The sequence below is a fragment of the Heliconius melpomene genome, chromosome 21 (assembly GCF_056956725.1).
Source record: "Heliconius melpomene rosina isolate 202511_hmr_F chromosome 21, ASM5695672v1, whole genome shotgun sequence".
Lineage (NCBI taxonomy): Eukaryota > Metazoa > Arthropoda > Insecta > Lepidoptera > Nymphalidae > Heliconius > Heliconius melpomene.
The window spans coordinates 9,255,355-9,270,869 of record NC_140409.1 but is presented as its reverse complement, the minus strand read 5'-3'; the positions used below and the strand labels follow the sequence as shown (position 1 = coordinate 9,270,869).

Below are 15,515 nucleotides of genomic sequence, written 5' to 3'. Positions count from 1 at the left end.
GGCCGGTCGCAACAAAAGTGATGAATAAGGAGATCGGGTGGACGGCGATGGGAAAGGAATATTTCCTATTCTCGTTTTATCCCTCTAACATTGAGGATTAATATATAAGTTAGATTTAATTTCTTATTTTATTTAAAATTAAACAAAATAAGTTTATATATAAAAATTGTATTTCGTTAACCCTCTAACTGCAGTTAACTGCAGTCCTCGTAACTAACTCACGGCCTAACTTTTAGCATCTTCTTATATTTTTTTATAATATAAAAATATAATGCAAAAGCTGAAATAGCTTCACAATAGCAAGCGTGTAAATGGTCTTCAAACGTTTGTGAAAGATTGGAGCTTAGGATAGATGGAGCATTAATCTGTGGAATTATTTAGTCTGTGCTCTACAAGGCATATATGTATTCTGTAGTACGTGTGTTACGCCGCGAGCACCACAGACACAGAATACATTTACTCACAGACTGTGCATCAAGCCTTGCGGTTGATAAATTGGTGAATTAGTGTCTCTTTTTAGTGACTCCTAGTGACTCCTAGTGACTTTCTTGCGGTAGTGACTATGTATTCCGGTGATATTTGTTTCCGTATAAAGGATTTTATGGATGTTGTGTATAGTGTGTACGTGCTTAAGTCAAAAAAGGTTTGTTTTTTTGGATATAGCTTTAACGGTTTTTAGTTTAAGTTTTAAAGTTTTAAGTTATATATAATTAATTGTTACATAAAATGATCTTGTTAGTTTAAAAATATAATTTTAATTCTATTTAATAAAATGTATTATGCAAATAATTCAGTTTTTATAATTTTGTTAAAATTGGCATATTTCAAATATCAGTATACCTACATATTTTTATGAAGCTCATTTATATTATTTTTGTAAGGTAATTATAACTTACAAAAATTATAAAAAATGTGTACCGCTCATTAATATATTAAAACATAAATTGCTCACTTACAAAATTTGGTTTTTCGACGATCGTAGGTTCGATTTCCACTCGGGGGATTAATTATTATTTAATAATATATTCATTTCTTTGCTCTGGTACCAGAGCGAGCGTAGCGTTGAGTACCATCATTCAGCACGCAATGCCACCAAAAAGCGATGAAACTTTTCCCACTTTTGTTTCCCCAAATGGACTATCTCAACACTAAGATTTCTCTACCTACCCTGCTGTATGCGGGATACAGCGTGAAGCTGAAAATAAACAATTCACTTAGTCAAAACATTACCTGTACAGTTACCAAGAGAATATACATACATAATCCAATATTTACTGACACTGATATTCGTACATAATAGTCGATTACAAAATATTTAAACAAAATGTAAAACAAAATACCTCGTGAGTTTACATTTTCACTGATTTCTAAGTAAGAAGATGTAAATGAATACATAAGAATTTTTCAATGTCACAAAGTCAACTTATACAGCCTTTCTTTTTTTTCTGAAATTTGCTAATTTTTTACCTCTTGTTAAGCCAGCGTAGGTTTAGTTATCAATACAAGTTATCAATAATATAAAATTTTAGATTATCTATTATAAAACTTATAAATTAGGCTTAAAAATAACACAATTATTTTCTATTTTCAGCAATCAGAAAGATGGCGGAAACTCCGCAACGTCGTGCATTGGACGCCGTTCTTCCAAACTTACAAAAAACAATGGTACCCCTGGGTCCAGCTCGCCGGCCATCAAGGGAACTTCAAAGTTGGACCCGACCAAGGCACAATATTGAAAAAGCTCAGCCCACAAGAAGAGAAAAGCTTTCAGGTTAATGTTATATGAAATTTATTTATCTATAGGTACTAATATTTGTTTGGCTGAACATACTAATCTCAGATACTCCTCAATTGTAACCATTATGGTAAAAATCTTTTTGTGTTTGTGTGTTCCTATTAATTGTGGAAAACTTTACAATATTAAATTAATTATAGTTAAGTTATTCAAATGAATATATTTCATAAAAATAACAATTTAAAATAGACAAGTGTTAGCATAGAAACTGGACAATTTCATTTCAAATCTAATAATTAAAAAGTAATTAATTTTTTGTTTAATTATCACTGACGAGTATTTTGTTATCGTTAATTATAATACTATTTAGGATTACTATTTATTTATCTATTAAGGATTACTAAAGCTTAAGAATTTTCAATTTATTGTTCCAGTTACTGATGAATGACGTCCTGCGGCCGTTTGTACCTGAATATAAGGGACAAGTTACTTGTGAAGATGGTGAATGTATCCTTTATCAAATAAATACATATTTTTATATTATACAAATAAATTTAAAAAAACTAATCGAATACGACTCGTACTTGACCAGTTATTTTGTTCATTAAGATGACTCGATCGTAGTGGGTTCCGTACTAATTTAAAGATTGCAAGTCACCGTGACTACCTATTACAGATATAAATTTGTAATGGTTTTTTTTCTTCTATATGCCTATAAATTACCAATTGTCAGTGTACGGCAATAACCCTATAGGTTTTTACAGTTGGACAGATATACAGACGGACGACAAAATGATCCTATAATTTCCTTTTTATTTTATTTAAATAACTGATAAAATATCAATAAACTTAATTATATTATTTATCTTTATAAGCAAAACCAGCTTCAAGCTATATCCAGTGTTAAAACACTCCGTTCCCCATTTTATGTTGCATTATGGAGACATTGCGTGTTGAACGGCGGAACTAAACGCCGCAAGCGTGACAAGTTCTCATATAAGCAAAACCAATTTGTATATTTTTCATTTCCTTAACCAATTATGTAACAGTGTACTTACAATTACAAGATCTCTTAAGTGATTTCGACTGTCCGTGCGTCATGGACTGCAAAGTCGGAGTCCGAACTTATTTAGAAGAAGAATTAGCAAAAGCTAAAGAGAAGACTAAGTTAAGAAAAGTGAGTATTATTATTATTATTTTATCTTTACACTGTTTCCTCTATTTTGAGTGGCGGTTAAGTTGTTACCTGAGCGAGGAATTAAAAATATTAAATATTTAATTCCCTCGATTGGAAATCGAATCCATACACACAGATTTGGTATTATTTTTAGTATAACCAATGAATGAGGAATGACTATTTCTAAATGGGGCAACTATGCGTTGCTTTAAACCTACGTCATTATATTCAAATATGACATGAAAAACATCAAATTATGAATCGATATATTTCAAATGCACTATATACCCAAGTACGTTACGTTTTTTACAGACTTTATGCAGAAATATAATTTTACCATAACTTATATTTATTTTTATGATTGTCACAATGACGTACGGCGTAATTAGTAACTTAACTTTATTTATAAATAAATATATGTGAATTACTCTTTAATTTGCGTCATAGTTCGTTAATTAAGGCAAATAAACCTTATTACAAATTATAATTTAGGGTCACATATTAAACTTTCACTCATTAATTTAAATGTAAATTATTTATTATTTGCATATTCACATTTTACTTAATTTAATATATTTAAAAAAAACATATATTTTGAAGTTATTAAATATACCAAATAAACGTAAATTAATATTCATATCTTTATTTTTTCAGGACATGTATGAAAAAATGATCCAAATAGATCCGAAAGCGCCGACGGAAGAAGAACATAGAAGTAAAGGTGTAACCAAACCAAGATATATGATTTGGAGAGAAACAATCAGTTCCACATCAACATTGGGATTCCGCATAGATGGCGTTAAGAAACCTGATGGGACGAGCACGAAGGATTTCAAAACTACAAAATCAAGGGAGGAAATTGTAGAAGCATTTTCAGATTTCACCGCCGCTTTTCCAAATGCTGTGGTAATTATGAAATTTTATTAGTCTTTTCTCTATTTTTAAAATATTTTTCATGTTTATATTTTAAATACTTTTTATTTATTTGATTCGTAGTCGTCCCGTTTGGTATTTTAAACTTTTCTAATTGAACTTTTTAGTGACTGACTGTTTATTGTCTGTTGACTAATTTACATTATATTTGTTTTATATTTTTTATTTGACAATCAATTTGACAGTTTTTAACAACAATTAAGAAAGTTATCACATACACGTACACATATTTAACATAAATTTATTTTTTCTTTACAGCCAAAATACTTAGACAAGCTGAAGAACATTCGGTCAACATTAAAGGAATCCCACTTCTTCCGTACACACGAGTTGATCGGCAGCTCCTTGCTCTTCGTGCACGACAAAAGAAAAGCATCCATTTGGATGATAGACTTCGCTAAAACAGTTCCTGTGCCAGAAGACATAAGCATCGACCACAAGTCCGCTTGGAAAGTCGGCAACCACGAGGACGGGTACTTAATCGGTATAAATAATCTAATATCCATTTTCGAATCTCTTACAAAAGACGATAATGGTAATGTAGAACAATGTTACTCAAATCCAATGTTAGATAAAAATGTGAGAATAGACAGTCTAGCAACTTGAGAACGTTTGTTTACAAGGATACTTCCGTATCGCGGAATTTGAATTGACTTAGAGTGTTACTGCACTTTGAAATGATTTTTTAGATAGAAGCTGACAATATTATATATAATGACGATTTATTTGGTGTAAATAATGATTGTATTGACGACCGTTGTTGTATTAATAAGATTAAAATACTCATTTTAGAGTAGGATAAGATCAAATGTTCCATAGTTGTTAATTCCCATTGTAAAAATGTTTAATATTATTATATATTTATATTTGTGTAAAGAAAGACATTTTTTATTTAAATAAATAAATTGACTGTATTTTATATGTGTATTTGTGTTGTTCATGATTTTTTTTATGAGAATACTCCATAAATGTTGCTTGGAAATATAAGGTTTGATAAATCAAAGAGTTCCGTATTTTGTAAATACCTTTTTTATTCAGCTTCCACATCTCAACATAATTTCTTACATTTTTTATATATCTATTACTAACTACCAAAATGTTTTATCGACTTAGTTTGAGACCTTTCAAATCTGGCTCTTTGCTTTATACAATCATATAATACTGTAATCATTTAAATGGAGAGTACATAAATTATTAATAATTTATACTTATATAAAATGATATTTTTTTATTTTGAACTTAATTTGACGTAATATGAACTTAATGGGCTTAGTTTCTATAGAAATGTAATCACGAAATAAATGTTTTAAACATTTGTTATATTTATTTTGTATTTACCTACACTATATTAATGTAACGACTAGATAAACTTTAATGCTAAGTAAATATATATATCATCATATATATATCATCGATCATATATATTGTTAGAAATAATCAAATAATGACCATAGAGGTTATATAAGAACGACTCTAATTACTGGCTGGTACTTTTATGGGCTGTCAACGACGACCGAAAGAAAAGGATCGCTAACGTCACTCTGCCCGATGAATTCTTTAGAACCAGATATTGTTATGAGACTGCTAGATAATTCCCTTTGGTTGTTTAATAATTATTTGAAGCCTTGTTTTAATTCATTATCTTTCCCACTTTATTTAATATTTCCAATAGTTTCTAACATCAGAAGTGGGATAGAAGCCTTAGCTACTAAGCCATCCCAATTCTGGTCTTTCTAATATTTTTGTGTAATCGGGTAGAGTTACATAGCAATGTCTTCTGATAGTAGACGTTGCAAAATTAGAGGGAGACGCCGTACGCGAACTCCCTCCCCTACTAGACACTTCACGAGATAAAGCTGCGAAGTCTGACTTCGTGTTGGTGCTGGGAGCGGCACAATGTGCTCCTGCACCATCGACATCAACCTACACAACGCCAATGCAGAGCTGCGGTTATCCGTGGGACTACAAGCACCAGTCGAGCAATATAGCTGAGCGGTTATTTGAAGTGTGAACTCTTCCACGGTGAGATCAAACCAATATTATGTTTCCGATTTTGCCCCAATATTCATGACGTCGACACGTGGTATGACGAAATCGATACAGCTTACATACTTTACCAAATAACTGGAAAGATTAGACATCCTCTTCCTCGTGGTCAGGTTAGGCCGAGACAAAATAAAATAATAGCCGCTACCAGGTACATGGTATGATATGCATGACTGGTATTATGGCGAGAAGAATGGACACCAGATACATGTGCTGTTCTCTTTGATTGTTAGTTTTCCTATTTAGTATCTATTTGTTCTTGACTATGATCAAACTATTTGTGTACTCACCATGTTTTTGTTGTACATGGTGCTCATGTAATTTTTAGTGTGTATTGCGCAATGTGCTGTGTGTACGGTAACTAAAGGTTAGTAAGGAGGCATGTGGTTGCGTCAGTGGGGCCCAGGTTGACTAGAGACCCAGTAAGTCCGGTCTTACTTCTGTAGTGTCAGAATGATTCACATGGGTGAGAAGAGATCTGACGCCAAAGTCTACAGATTATATTTGTTTTGTGTTGTTTTGAATTAAGGCATGTGGTTGCGTCGGTGGGGCCCAGGCCGACTAGAGACCCAGTGAGTCCGGTGTTATTTCTGTAGTGTCAGAGTGACTCACAAAGGTGAGAAGAGATCTGATGCCAAAGTCTACAGATTATTTTGTGTTGCATTTTTTGAGTTACTGTATACCTCTGTAGGTGTCAGATTGACTCACAAGAGATTGGTGTAAATTCTAATGCATTTAGTATTCGGTTGCGCGGGAACAGGATCCGACAGAAAATCCTACTATGTCTGTTTTATTTCTGAGTTAATGGTTACTTTGTAGGTGTCGGATTGACTCGCAAGAGACCGTTGTAATTCATTTTGTATCTAGAATGCATCTAGTATCCGATTGCGTGAGAAGAGATCTGAAGTAAATCCTACCACGCGTATTTGATTTTCATACTTGTCATTATTTAATACTAGCGGACGCGCGCAGCTTCGCTTACGTATTTAGGGGTGAATTCTAATAAACCATGAAACATGTGTTCAATGAAATATTTTTAAGTCTAAATTTCAAATTTTATAAAAATCGGTGGCGATTTAAGAATTTTTCCATACAAACTTTCAACCCCTTATTTGCACCCTTATTGAAAGAATTCTAGAAAACCATGAAACACGTGTTCAATTAAATACTTTTAAGAGTCTGAATTTCAAATTTTATAAGAATCGGTGGCGATTTAAAAAATTTTCCATACAAACTTTCAACCCCTATTTCGCCCCTTTAGGGTTAAAATTTTCCAAAATCCCTTCTTAGTGGATGTCCAGATTACGAACGTAAACATCTGTCCAAATTTCACGTTTCTACGCACAGCGGTTACGGCTGTGCGTGCGTCTTACCTCAGTCAGTGAGGACAAGTCCTTTTATATATATAGATGACAGTTCAAAGATACATGTTCAAGGTCAGATTTCAGATATAAACTGACAACTAGTTTCGTTACTTATTGAAATAACTAATTCCATTTCATATCACAGGTCATAACGAAACTTATAATGTGAGATCTACTAATACTGACAAAGTTGGTCCTTCTAATGAAACGGAGGACGGCATCGGGACGCTGCCATGTCAGGAGAGGCCGTGTTAGAAATAATCAAATAATGACCATAGAGGTTATATAAGAACGACTCTAATTACTGGCTGGTACTTTTATGGGCTGTCAACGACGACCGAAAGAAAAGGATCGCTAACGTCACTCTGCCCGATGAATTCTTTAGAACCAGATATTGTTATGAGACTGCTAGATAATTCCCTTTGGTTGTTTAATAATTATTTGAAGCCTTGTTTTAATTCATTACCTTTCCCACTTTATTTAATATTTCCAATAGTTTCTAACAATATATATATCACAGTAGCAAGCGTGTAAATGGTCTTCAAACGTTTGTGAAAGATTGGAGCTTAGGATAGATAGAGGATTAATCTGTGGAATTATTTAGTCTGTGCTCTACAAGGCATATATGTATTCTGTGGTACGTGTGTTACGCCGCGAGCACCACAGACACAGAATACATTTACTCACAGACTGTGCATCAAGCCTTGCGGTTGATAAATTGGTGGATTACTGTCTCTTTTTAGTGATTCCTAGTGACTTTCTTGTGGTAGTGACTATGTATTCCGGTGATATTTGTTTCCGTATAAAGGATTTTATGGATGTTCTGTATAGTGTGTACGTGCTTAAGTCAAAAAAGGTTTGTTTTTTTTGGATATAGCTTTAACGGTTTTAAGTTTAAGTTTTAAGTTATATATAATTAATTGTTACATAAAATAATCTTGTTAGTTTAAAAATATAATTTTAATTCTATTTAATAAAATGTATTATGCAAGTAATTCAGTTTTTATAATTTTGTTAAAATTGGTATATTTCAAATATCAGTATACCTACATATTTTTATTAAGCTCATTTATATTATTTTTGTAAGGTAATTATAACTTACAAAAATTATAAAAAATGTGTACCGCTCATTAATATATTAAAACATAAATTGCTCACTTACAAAATTTGGTTTTTCGACGATCGTAGGTTCGATTTCCACTCGGGGGATTAATTATTATTTAATTATATATTCACTTCTTTGCTCTGGTACCAGAGCAAAAGGCGCAGCGTTGAGTACCATCATTCAGCACGCAATGCCACCAAAAAGCGATGAAACTTTCCCCACTTTTGTTTCCCCAAATGGACTATCTCAACACTAAGTTTCCTCTACCTACCCTGCTGTATGCGGGATACAGCGTGAAGCTGAAAATAAACAATTCACTTAGTCAAAACACTACCTGTACAGTTACCAAGAGAATATACGTACATAATCCAATATTTACTGACACTAATATTCGTTCATAATAGTCGATTACAAAATATTTAAACAAAATGTAAAACAAAATACCTCGTGAGTTTACATTTTCACTGATTTCTAAGTAAGAAGATGTAAATGAATACATAAGAATTTTTTAATGTCACAAAGTCAACTTATACAGCCTTTCTTTTTTTTCTGAAATTTGCTAATTTTTTACCTCTTGTTAAGCCAGCGTAGGTTTAGTTATCAATACAAGTTATCAATAATATAAAATTTTAGATTATCTATTATAAAACTTATAAATTAGGCTTAAAAATAACACAATTATTTTCTATTTTCAGCAATCAGAAAGATGGAGGAAACTCCGCAACGTCGTGCATTGGACGCCGTTCTTCCAAACTTATAAAAAACAACGGTACCCCTGGGTCCAGCTCGCCGGCCATCAAGGGAACTTCAAAGTTGGACCCGACCAAGGCACGATATTGAAAAAGCTCAGCCCACAAGAAGAGAAAAGCTTTCAGGTTAATGTTATATGAAATTTATTTATCTATAGGTACTAATATTTGTTTGGCTGAACATACTAATCTCAGATACTCCTCAATTGTAACCATTATGGTAAAAATCTTTTTGTGTTTGTGTGTTCCTATTAATTGTGGAAGACTTTACAATATTAAATTAATTATAGTTAAGTTATTCAAATGAATATATTTCATAAAAATAACAATTTAAAATAGACAAGCGTTAGCATAGAAACTGGACAATTTCATTTCAAATCTAATAATTAAAAAGTAATTTAATTCTTGTTTAATTATCACTGAGGAGTATTTTGTTATCGTTAAATAAATAGTAATCCTAAATAGTATTATAATTATCTATTAAGGATTACTAAAGCTTAAGAATTTTCAATTTATTGTTCCAGTTACTGATGAATGACGTCCTGCGGCCGTTTGTACCTGAATATAAGGGACAAGTTACTTGTGAAGATGGTGAACGTATCCTTTATCAAATAAATACATATTTTTATATTATACGAATAAATTTAAAAAAACTGATCGAATACGACTCGCACTTGACCAGTTATTTTGTTCATTAAGATGACTCGATCGTAGTGGGTTCCGTACTAATTTAAAGATTGCAAGTCACCGTGACTACCTATTGCAGATATAAATTTGTAATGGTTTTTTTCTTCTATATGCCTATAAATTACCAATTATCAGTGTACGGCAATAACCCTATAGGTTTTTACAGATGGACAGATATACAGACGGACGACAAAATGATCCTATAATTTCCTTTTTATTTTATTTAAATAACCGATAAAATATCAATAAACTTAATTATATTATTTATCTTTATAAGCAAAACCAGCTTCAAGCTATATCTAGTGTTAAAACACTCCGTTCCCCATTTTATGTTGCATTATGGAGACATTGCGTGTTGAGCGGCGGAACTAAACGCCGCAAGCGTGACAAGTTCTCATATAAGCAAAACCAATTTGTATATTTTTCATTTCTTTAACCAATTATGTAACAGTGTACTTACAATTACAAGATCTCTTAAGTGATTTCGACTGTCCGTGCGTCATGGACTGCAAAGTCGGAGTCCGAACTTATTTAGAAGAAGAATTAGCAAAAGCTAAAGAGAAGACTAAGTTAAGAAAAGTGAGTATTATTATTATTATTTTATCTTTACACTGTTTCCTCTATTTTGAGTGGCGGTTAAGTTGTTGCCTGAGCGAGGAATTAAAAATATTAAATATTTAATTCCCTCGATTGGAAATCGAATCCATACACACAGATTTGGTATTATTTTTAGTATAACCAATGAATGAGGAATGACTATTTCTAAATGGGGCAACTACGCGTTGCTTTAAACCTGCGTCATTATATTACATGTCAAATCATCATCATCATGTCAATCATGTCAAATATGACATGAAAAACATCAAATTATGAATCGATATATTTCAAATGCACTATATACCCAAATACGTTACGTTTTTTACAGACTTTATGCAGAAATATTATTTTACCATAACTTAATTCCGGCAATGTGGAATAAACAATTTACCTTTTTTTTCATGTGGACTATAAATAAATATTCAAGTTCGATTAAATTATAATTAGTAACTTAACTTTATTTATAAATAAATATATGTAAATTACTCTATAATTTGCGTCATAGTTCGTTAATTAAGGCAAATAAACCTTATTACAAATTATAATTTAGGGTCACATATTAAACTTTCACTCATTAATTTAAATGTCAATTTATTATTTGCATATTCACATTTTACTTAATTTAATATATTTTAAAAAAACATATATTTTGAAGTTATTAAATATACCAAATAAACGTAAATTAATATTCATATCTTTATTTTTTCAGGACATGTATGAAAAAATGATCCAAATAGATCCCAAAGCGCCGACGGAAGAAGAACATAGAAGTAAAGGTGTAACCAAACCAAGATATATGATTTGGAGAGAAACAATCAGTTCCACATCAACATTGGGATTCCGCATAGATGGCGTGAAGAAACCTGATGGGACCAGCACGAAGGATTTCAAAACTACAAAATCAAGGGAGGAAATTGTAGAAGCATTTTCAGATTTCACCGCCGCTTTTCCAAATGCTGTGGTAATTATGAAATTTTATTAGTCTTTTCTCTATTTTTAAAATATTTTTCATGTTTATATTTTAAATACTTTTTATTTATTTGATTCGTAGTCGTCCCGTTTGGTATTTTAAACTTTTCTAATTGAACTTTTTTAGTGACTGACTGTTTGTTGTCTGTTGACTTATTTACATTATATTTGTTTTATATTTTTTATTTGACAATCAATTTGACAGTTTTTAACAACAATTACGAAAGTTATCACATACATGTAGTACATATATTTAATATAAATTTATTTTTTCTTTACAGCCAAAATACTTAGAAAAGCTGAAGAACATTCGGTCAACATTAAAGGAATCCCACTTCTTCCGTACACACGAGTTGATCGGCAGCTCCCTGCTCTTCGTGCACGACAAAAGAAAAGCATCCATTTGGATGATAGACTTCGCTAAAACAGTTTCTGTGCCAAAAGACATAAGCATCGACCACAAGTCCGCTTGGAAAGTCGGCAACCACGAGGACGGGTACTTAATCGGTATAAATAATCTAATATCCATTTTCGAATCTCTTACAAAAGACGATAATGGTAATGTAGAACAGTGTTACTCAAATCCAATGTTAGATAAAAATGTGAGAATAGACAGTCTAGCAACTTGAGAACGTTTGCTTACAAAGATACTTCCGTATCGCGGAATTTGAATTGACTTAGAGTGTTACTGCACTTTGAAATGATTTGTTAGATAGAAGCTGACGATATTATATGTAATGACGATTTATTTGGTGTAAATAATGATTGTATTGACGACCGTTGTTGTATTAATAAGATAAAAATACTCATTTTAGAGTAGGATAAGATCAAATGTTCCATAGTTGTTAATTTCCATTGTAAAAATGTTTAATATTATTATATATTTATATTTGTGTAAAGAAAGACATTCTTTATTTAAATAAATAAATTGACTGTATTTTATATGTGTATCTGTGTTGTTCACGATTTTTTTTATGAGAATACTCCATAAATGTTGCTTGGAAATATAAGGTTTGATAAATCAAAGAGTTCCGTATTTTGTAAATACCTTTTTTATTCAGCTTCCACATCTCAACATAATTTCTTACATTTTTCATATATCTATTACTAACTACCAAAATGTTTTATCGACTTAGTTTGAGACCTTTCAAATCTGGCTCTTTGCTTTATACAATCATATAATACTGTAATCATTTAAATGGAGAGTACATAAATTATTAATAATTTATACTTATATAAAATGATATTTTTTTTATTTTGAACTTAATTTGACGTAATATGAACTTAAATGGGCTTATTTTCTATAGAAATGTAATCACGAAATAAATGTTTTAAACATATTGTTATATTTATTTTGTATTTACCTACACTATATTAATGTAACGACTAGATAAACTTTAATGCTAAGTAAATATATAAGAATAAACTTATTTGAAGAAGTAATTAAAACATATCACAAATATTTAATGTTTTTTACTCATCTCTTAAAAAAAATCTTCAAAATATGAATTAGAATTTTGTTTACGAAAATATTCTCAACTTATATATAATATTAAAGTTAATTATTAGAAGGCACGTTAGGTAAATTTATAAACCTAAACGCAGCATACATTAATTACTTTCTAATCTGACAACTGTCATTTAATCAACAAAATAATAACTATAGTCGAGATTCATAGATAAATATAATCTATTTTCATATATAATTAAATATCATCTTAAGAGTAATAAAACATAATATTATTGACCATAATAAAAAAGTAAAGACCTAATTATATTAGATATATGTTATTATACGAAGAAAGAAGGCGTTCATATTTTAATAGTTTTTTTGGCCTGGGTTCCATGATTTTACTGGTTTTAGGAACACTTGTGAAAACGGCAGAGAACGAAGTCGACCTTGGTATCATATCAATTCAGATTTGTACCGTCAGCACTTAATAAACTTATTGTTTATATTTTTTCCAAGACATGTTGAAGAATGAGTCGTTCAATAGAATTGCTTGTGGGTGAAACAAGAACTTACACCGAATTGTTCCAATGCCTCCCGATGAGAGCTGTCTCTTCCATGCTATTGCATATTCTTTGTTTGAGCGTATTGATATACAACAAACTAATAAATTGCGCGAGACTATAGTAGAGTACGTATGTCGTAACTGGAATGATTTAAGTATCTACACTAGCGCTCGAAACGGGAATCCTTACTCTTCTAAAGAAGACATGCTTTGCTTAACTACGTACGGAGCTACTTACTTCCGAAATAAAGGCTGCAGTAGATTTGTACAGTATTAAGATAGAAGTGTATTATCACAATGGTGTCCTACTTGGTTTATTCTGCGAACAGAAATGTCCTATGAAGCGCTTACGCTAAACTATGTTTTAAAAAGAGCAACTATTGAGTTTCTTGCCGTAGTAGCTTCCTATAGGAAAAATACCTACTTGTTATGGCCAAATTGAATAAAGAATATTTTGATTTTGATTACATTATGAACCTTTCTACTTATGATTTCTGTACAAAAAGTAATGATATCCCATCAAAAACATAAATGTAAAATGAAAGCCAAGTTCTGTAATACAACATATGCTTTCAGCGATAAAAGAAGTGAGATGTAAATGTATGCCAAGTTCAATGGTCAGTCCTGAAATTTATTTTTAACAATATAAAATATTTTATAACAACTGAAAATGCCCATTCTTCTTACAACTTGGAGACTTTATTTATGTGTAATATCTGACTTGGCTAATTTTCATATGAATTTACAATAGAATCTGAATAGAATAGAATTTAAATACATTCATTTATATCGATGTCAATTAATTTATTGATATTTGTTATTTCGATAAAATCAAGCTATTTTTACTAGTTTCACATCAATGTTAATTAAGATATCTTTAGCAATTCATAAAGTTAATTAAAAATAAATTGCTGTTATAGTAAAAAAATAAGCAATACCTTGCGATCGCGATTGAGATGAAACTTAGCCAGTTAAGAGATTTACCTCTTAACAATAATTAGTTTAAGAAATGCAGATTTTTCATTAAAGCCAACTACTCTGTGCTATGTAAAGAGCATATTCAAATCAATCTTTAAGTAAAGTTGCGGGTAAAAATACATAGTGCTAAATGTTATTATATTTTAGTGCTTTAATCAAAAATACCTTCAATGAAGAATATTTTCAGGTAGGTACATACAAAGCAGACATTTTGTAATTTTTGCTGTTATAAACTAAAAAAAATAAATTAATTAATTAATAAATAAATTAATATTAAAAATAAATTAATTGATAAATATGTTTATTTAAAACTCTAAAATACATAGGTGTGATCGATTATTTATTATTTCCTTATTATATTGTAAGTATTCTTTGAGGTTTTCTGGTCACAAACTTACAAGGTCATCAACATTTCGGTAAGGTGAGACGTAGTATGTTTTTTCTCAATTATTATTCTACGATTCGGCTTGAGTACTTGCTTGTGTAGGCTATTTGAATATATAAAGAGCATATTATATTTAAATTACGTTTAGTATTATATTATACAATTCTTGATCGAAGGCCTCGACGATACCTTTAACATCTAGGTATTTTGTTTAAGATAGATATCAGCTTAACATTTTTTTGTTTTGCCACATAATTAAATCTAATATTTTGTCTGTATATTTAGTATTTTTGACTGAAGTGGATAGAGGGGCACTTAAAAGCAATAATAGAAAACATATATATTTTTTTAATTTCTTGTCTGTCTGTCTGTATGTATGGACACGCTAATCTCTGAAAGTACTGAACCGATTTACGTAAAACTTTCACAATTTCTTTGTTTTAACCCAGCTTAACATCTAAAGTTTCATCAAAATCGGTTCATTACAAAAACAGATTACGACTTTGCCTAAACTTCATGTTTATGATGAAAAACTTGCAAATATAACTTTTAAACTCTACACGTAGGTGTAAGAAAAAAACGTCCCCAACGGGATTTTCTGCTTTCATAGGATGAAAAAGAAAGTTAAATTACGTTTTTTAAAAATATTATATACCTACAGGTTACGTTGATTAACACTTTCTTCTAACCTCCTTAAAATGCTACTCAAAATCATAATGTTCAAATGTTGAGTTCATTTAGTAACATAATTACATTTAAAAAGTATTTACATAAA

The 15,515-nt window shown here is 30.8% G+C and overlaps 2 protein-coding genes and 1 long non-coding RNA gene across 3 annotated transcripts; 2 read left to right on the top strand and 1 right to left on the bottom strand.

The window, feature by feature from the left end:
- The first annotated feature begins 421 nt into the window (after positions 1–421).
- On the top strand, positions 422–4,768 carry LOC146527183 (inositol-trisphosphate 3-kinase B-like). Its single transcript, XM_085206371.1, has 6 exons — positions 422–643; positions 1,592–1,771; positions 2,170–2,242; positions 2,785–2,912; positions 3,567–3,818; positions 4,104–4,768. Exons 1-6 carry the CDS (start codon positions 563–565, stop codon positions 4,449–4,451), a joined length of 1,062 nt encoding a protein of 353 aa, XP_085062497.1. The 5' UTR covers positions 422–562; the 3' UTR covers positions 4,452–4,768.
- Positions 4,769–7,331: 2,563 nt separating this feature from the next.
- LOC146527181 (inositol-trisphosphate 3-kinase B-like) lies at positions 7,332–12,824 on the top strand. Its single transcript, XM_085206370.1, has 6 exons — positions 7,332–8,111; positions 9,056–9,235; positions 9,634–9,706; positions 10,248–10,375; positions 11,103–11,354; positions 11,644–12,824. Exons 1-6 carry the CDS (start codon positions 7,881–7,883, stop codon positions 11,989–11,991), a joined length of 1,212 nt encoding a protein of 403 aa, XP_085062496.1. The 5' UTR covers positions 7,332–7,880; the 3' UTR covers positions 11,992–12,824.
- Positions 9,082–10,395, bottom strand: LOC146527182 (uncharacterized). Its single transcript, XR_014879302.1, has 2 exons — positions 10,257–10,395; positions 9,082–9,667 (listed from the first exon to the last, which is right to left on the bottom strand). It is a non-coding gene; the product is annotated as an uncharacterized LOC146527182 (long non-coding RNA).
- Positions 12,825–15,515: the final 2,691 nt, after the last annotated feature.

What these genes read in the sequence shown, in the direction of transcription:
- LOC146527183 (XM_085206371.1), top strand. Translation starts at nt 563, where the DNA reads ATGTATTCCGGTGATATTTGTTTCCGTATAAAGGATTTTATGGATGTT. An exon ending in AAGAAGAGAAAAGCTTTCAG is followed by an intron (nt 1,772 to 2,169) that starts GTTAATGTTATA and finishes TTATTGTTCCAG; the next exon opens with TTACTGATGAATGACGTCCT. An exon ending in CCGCTTTTCCAAATGCTGTG is followed by an intron (nt 3,819 to 4,103) that starts GTAATTATGAAA and finishes TTTTCTTTACAG; the next exon opens with CCAAAATACTTAGACAAGCT.
- LOC146527181 (XM_085206370.1), top strand. Translation starts at nt 7,881, where the DNA reads ATGTATTCTGTGGTACGTGTGTTACGCCGCGAGCACCACAGACACAGA. An exon ending in TACTTGTGAAGATGGTGAAC is followed by an intron (nt 9,707 to 10,247) that starts GTATCCTTTATC and finishes ATTATGTAACAG; the next exon opens with TGTACTTACAATTACAAGAT. An exon ending in AGAAGACTAAGTTAAGAAAA is followed by an intron (nt 10,376 to 11,102) that starts GTGAGTATTATT and finishes TTATTTTTTCAG; the next exon opens with GACATGTATGAAAAAATGAT.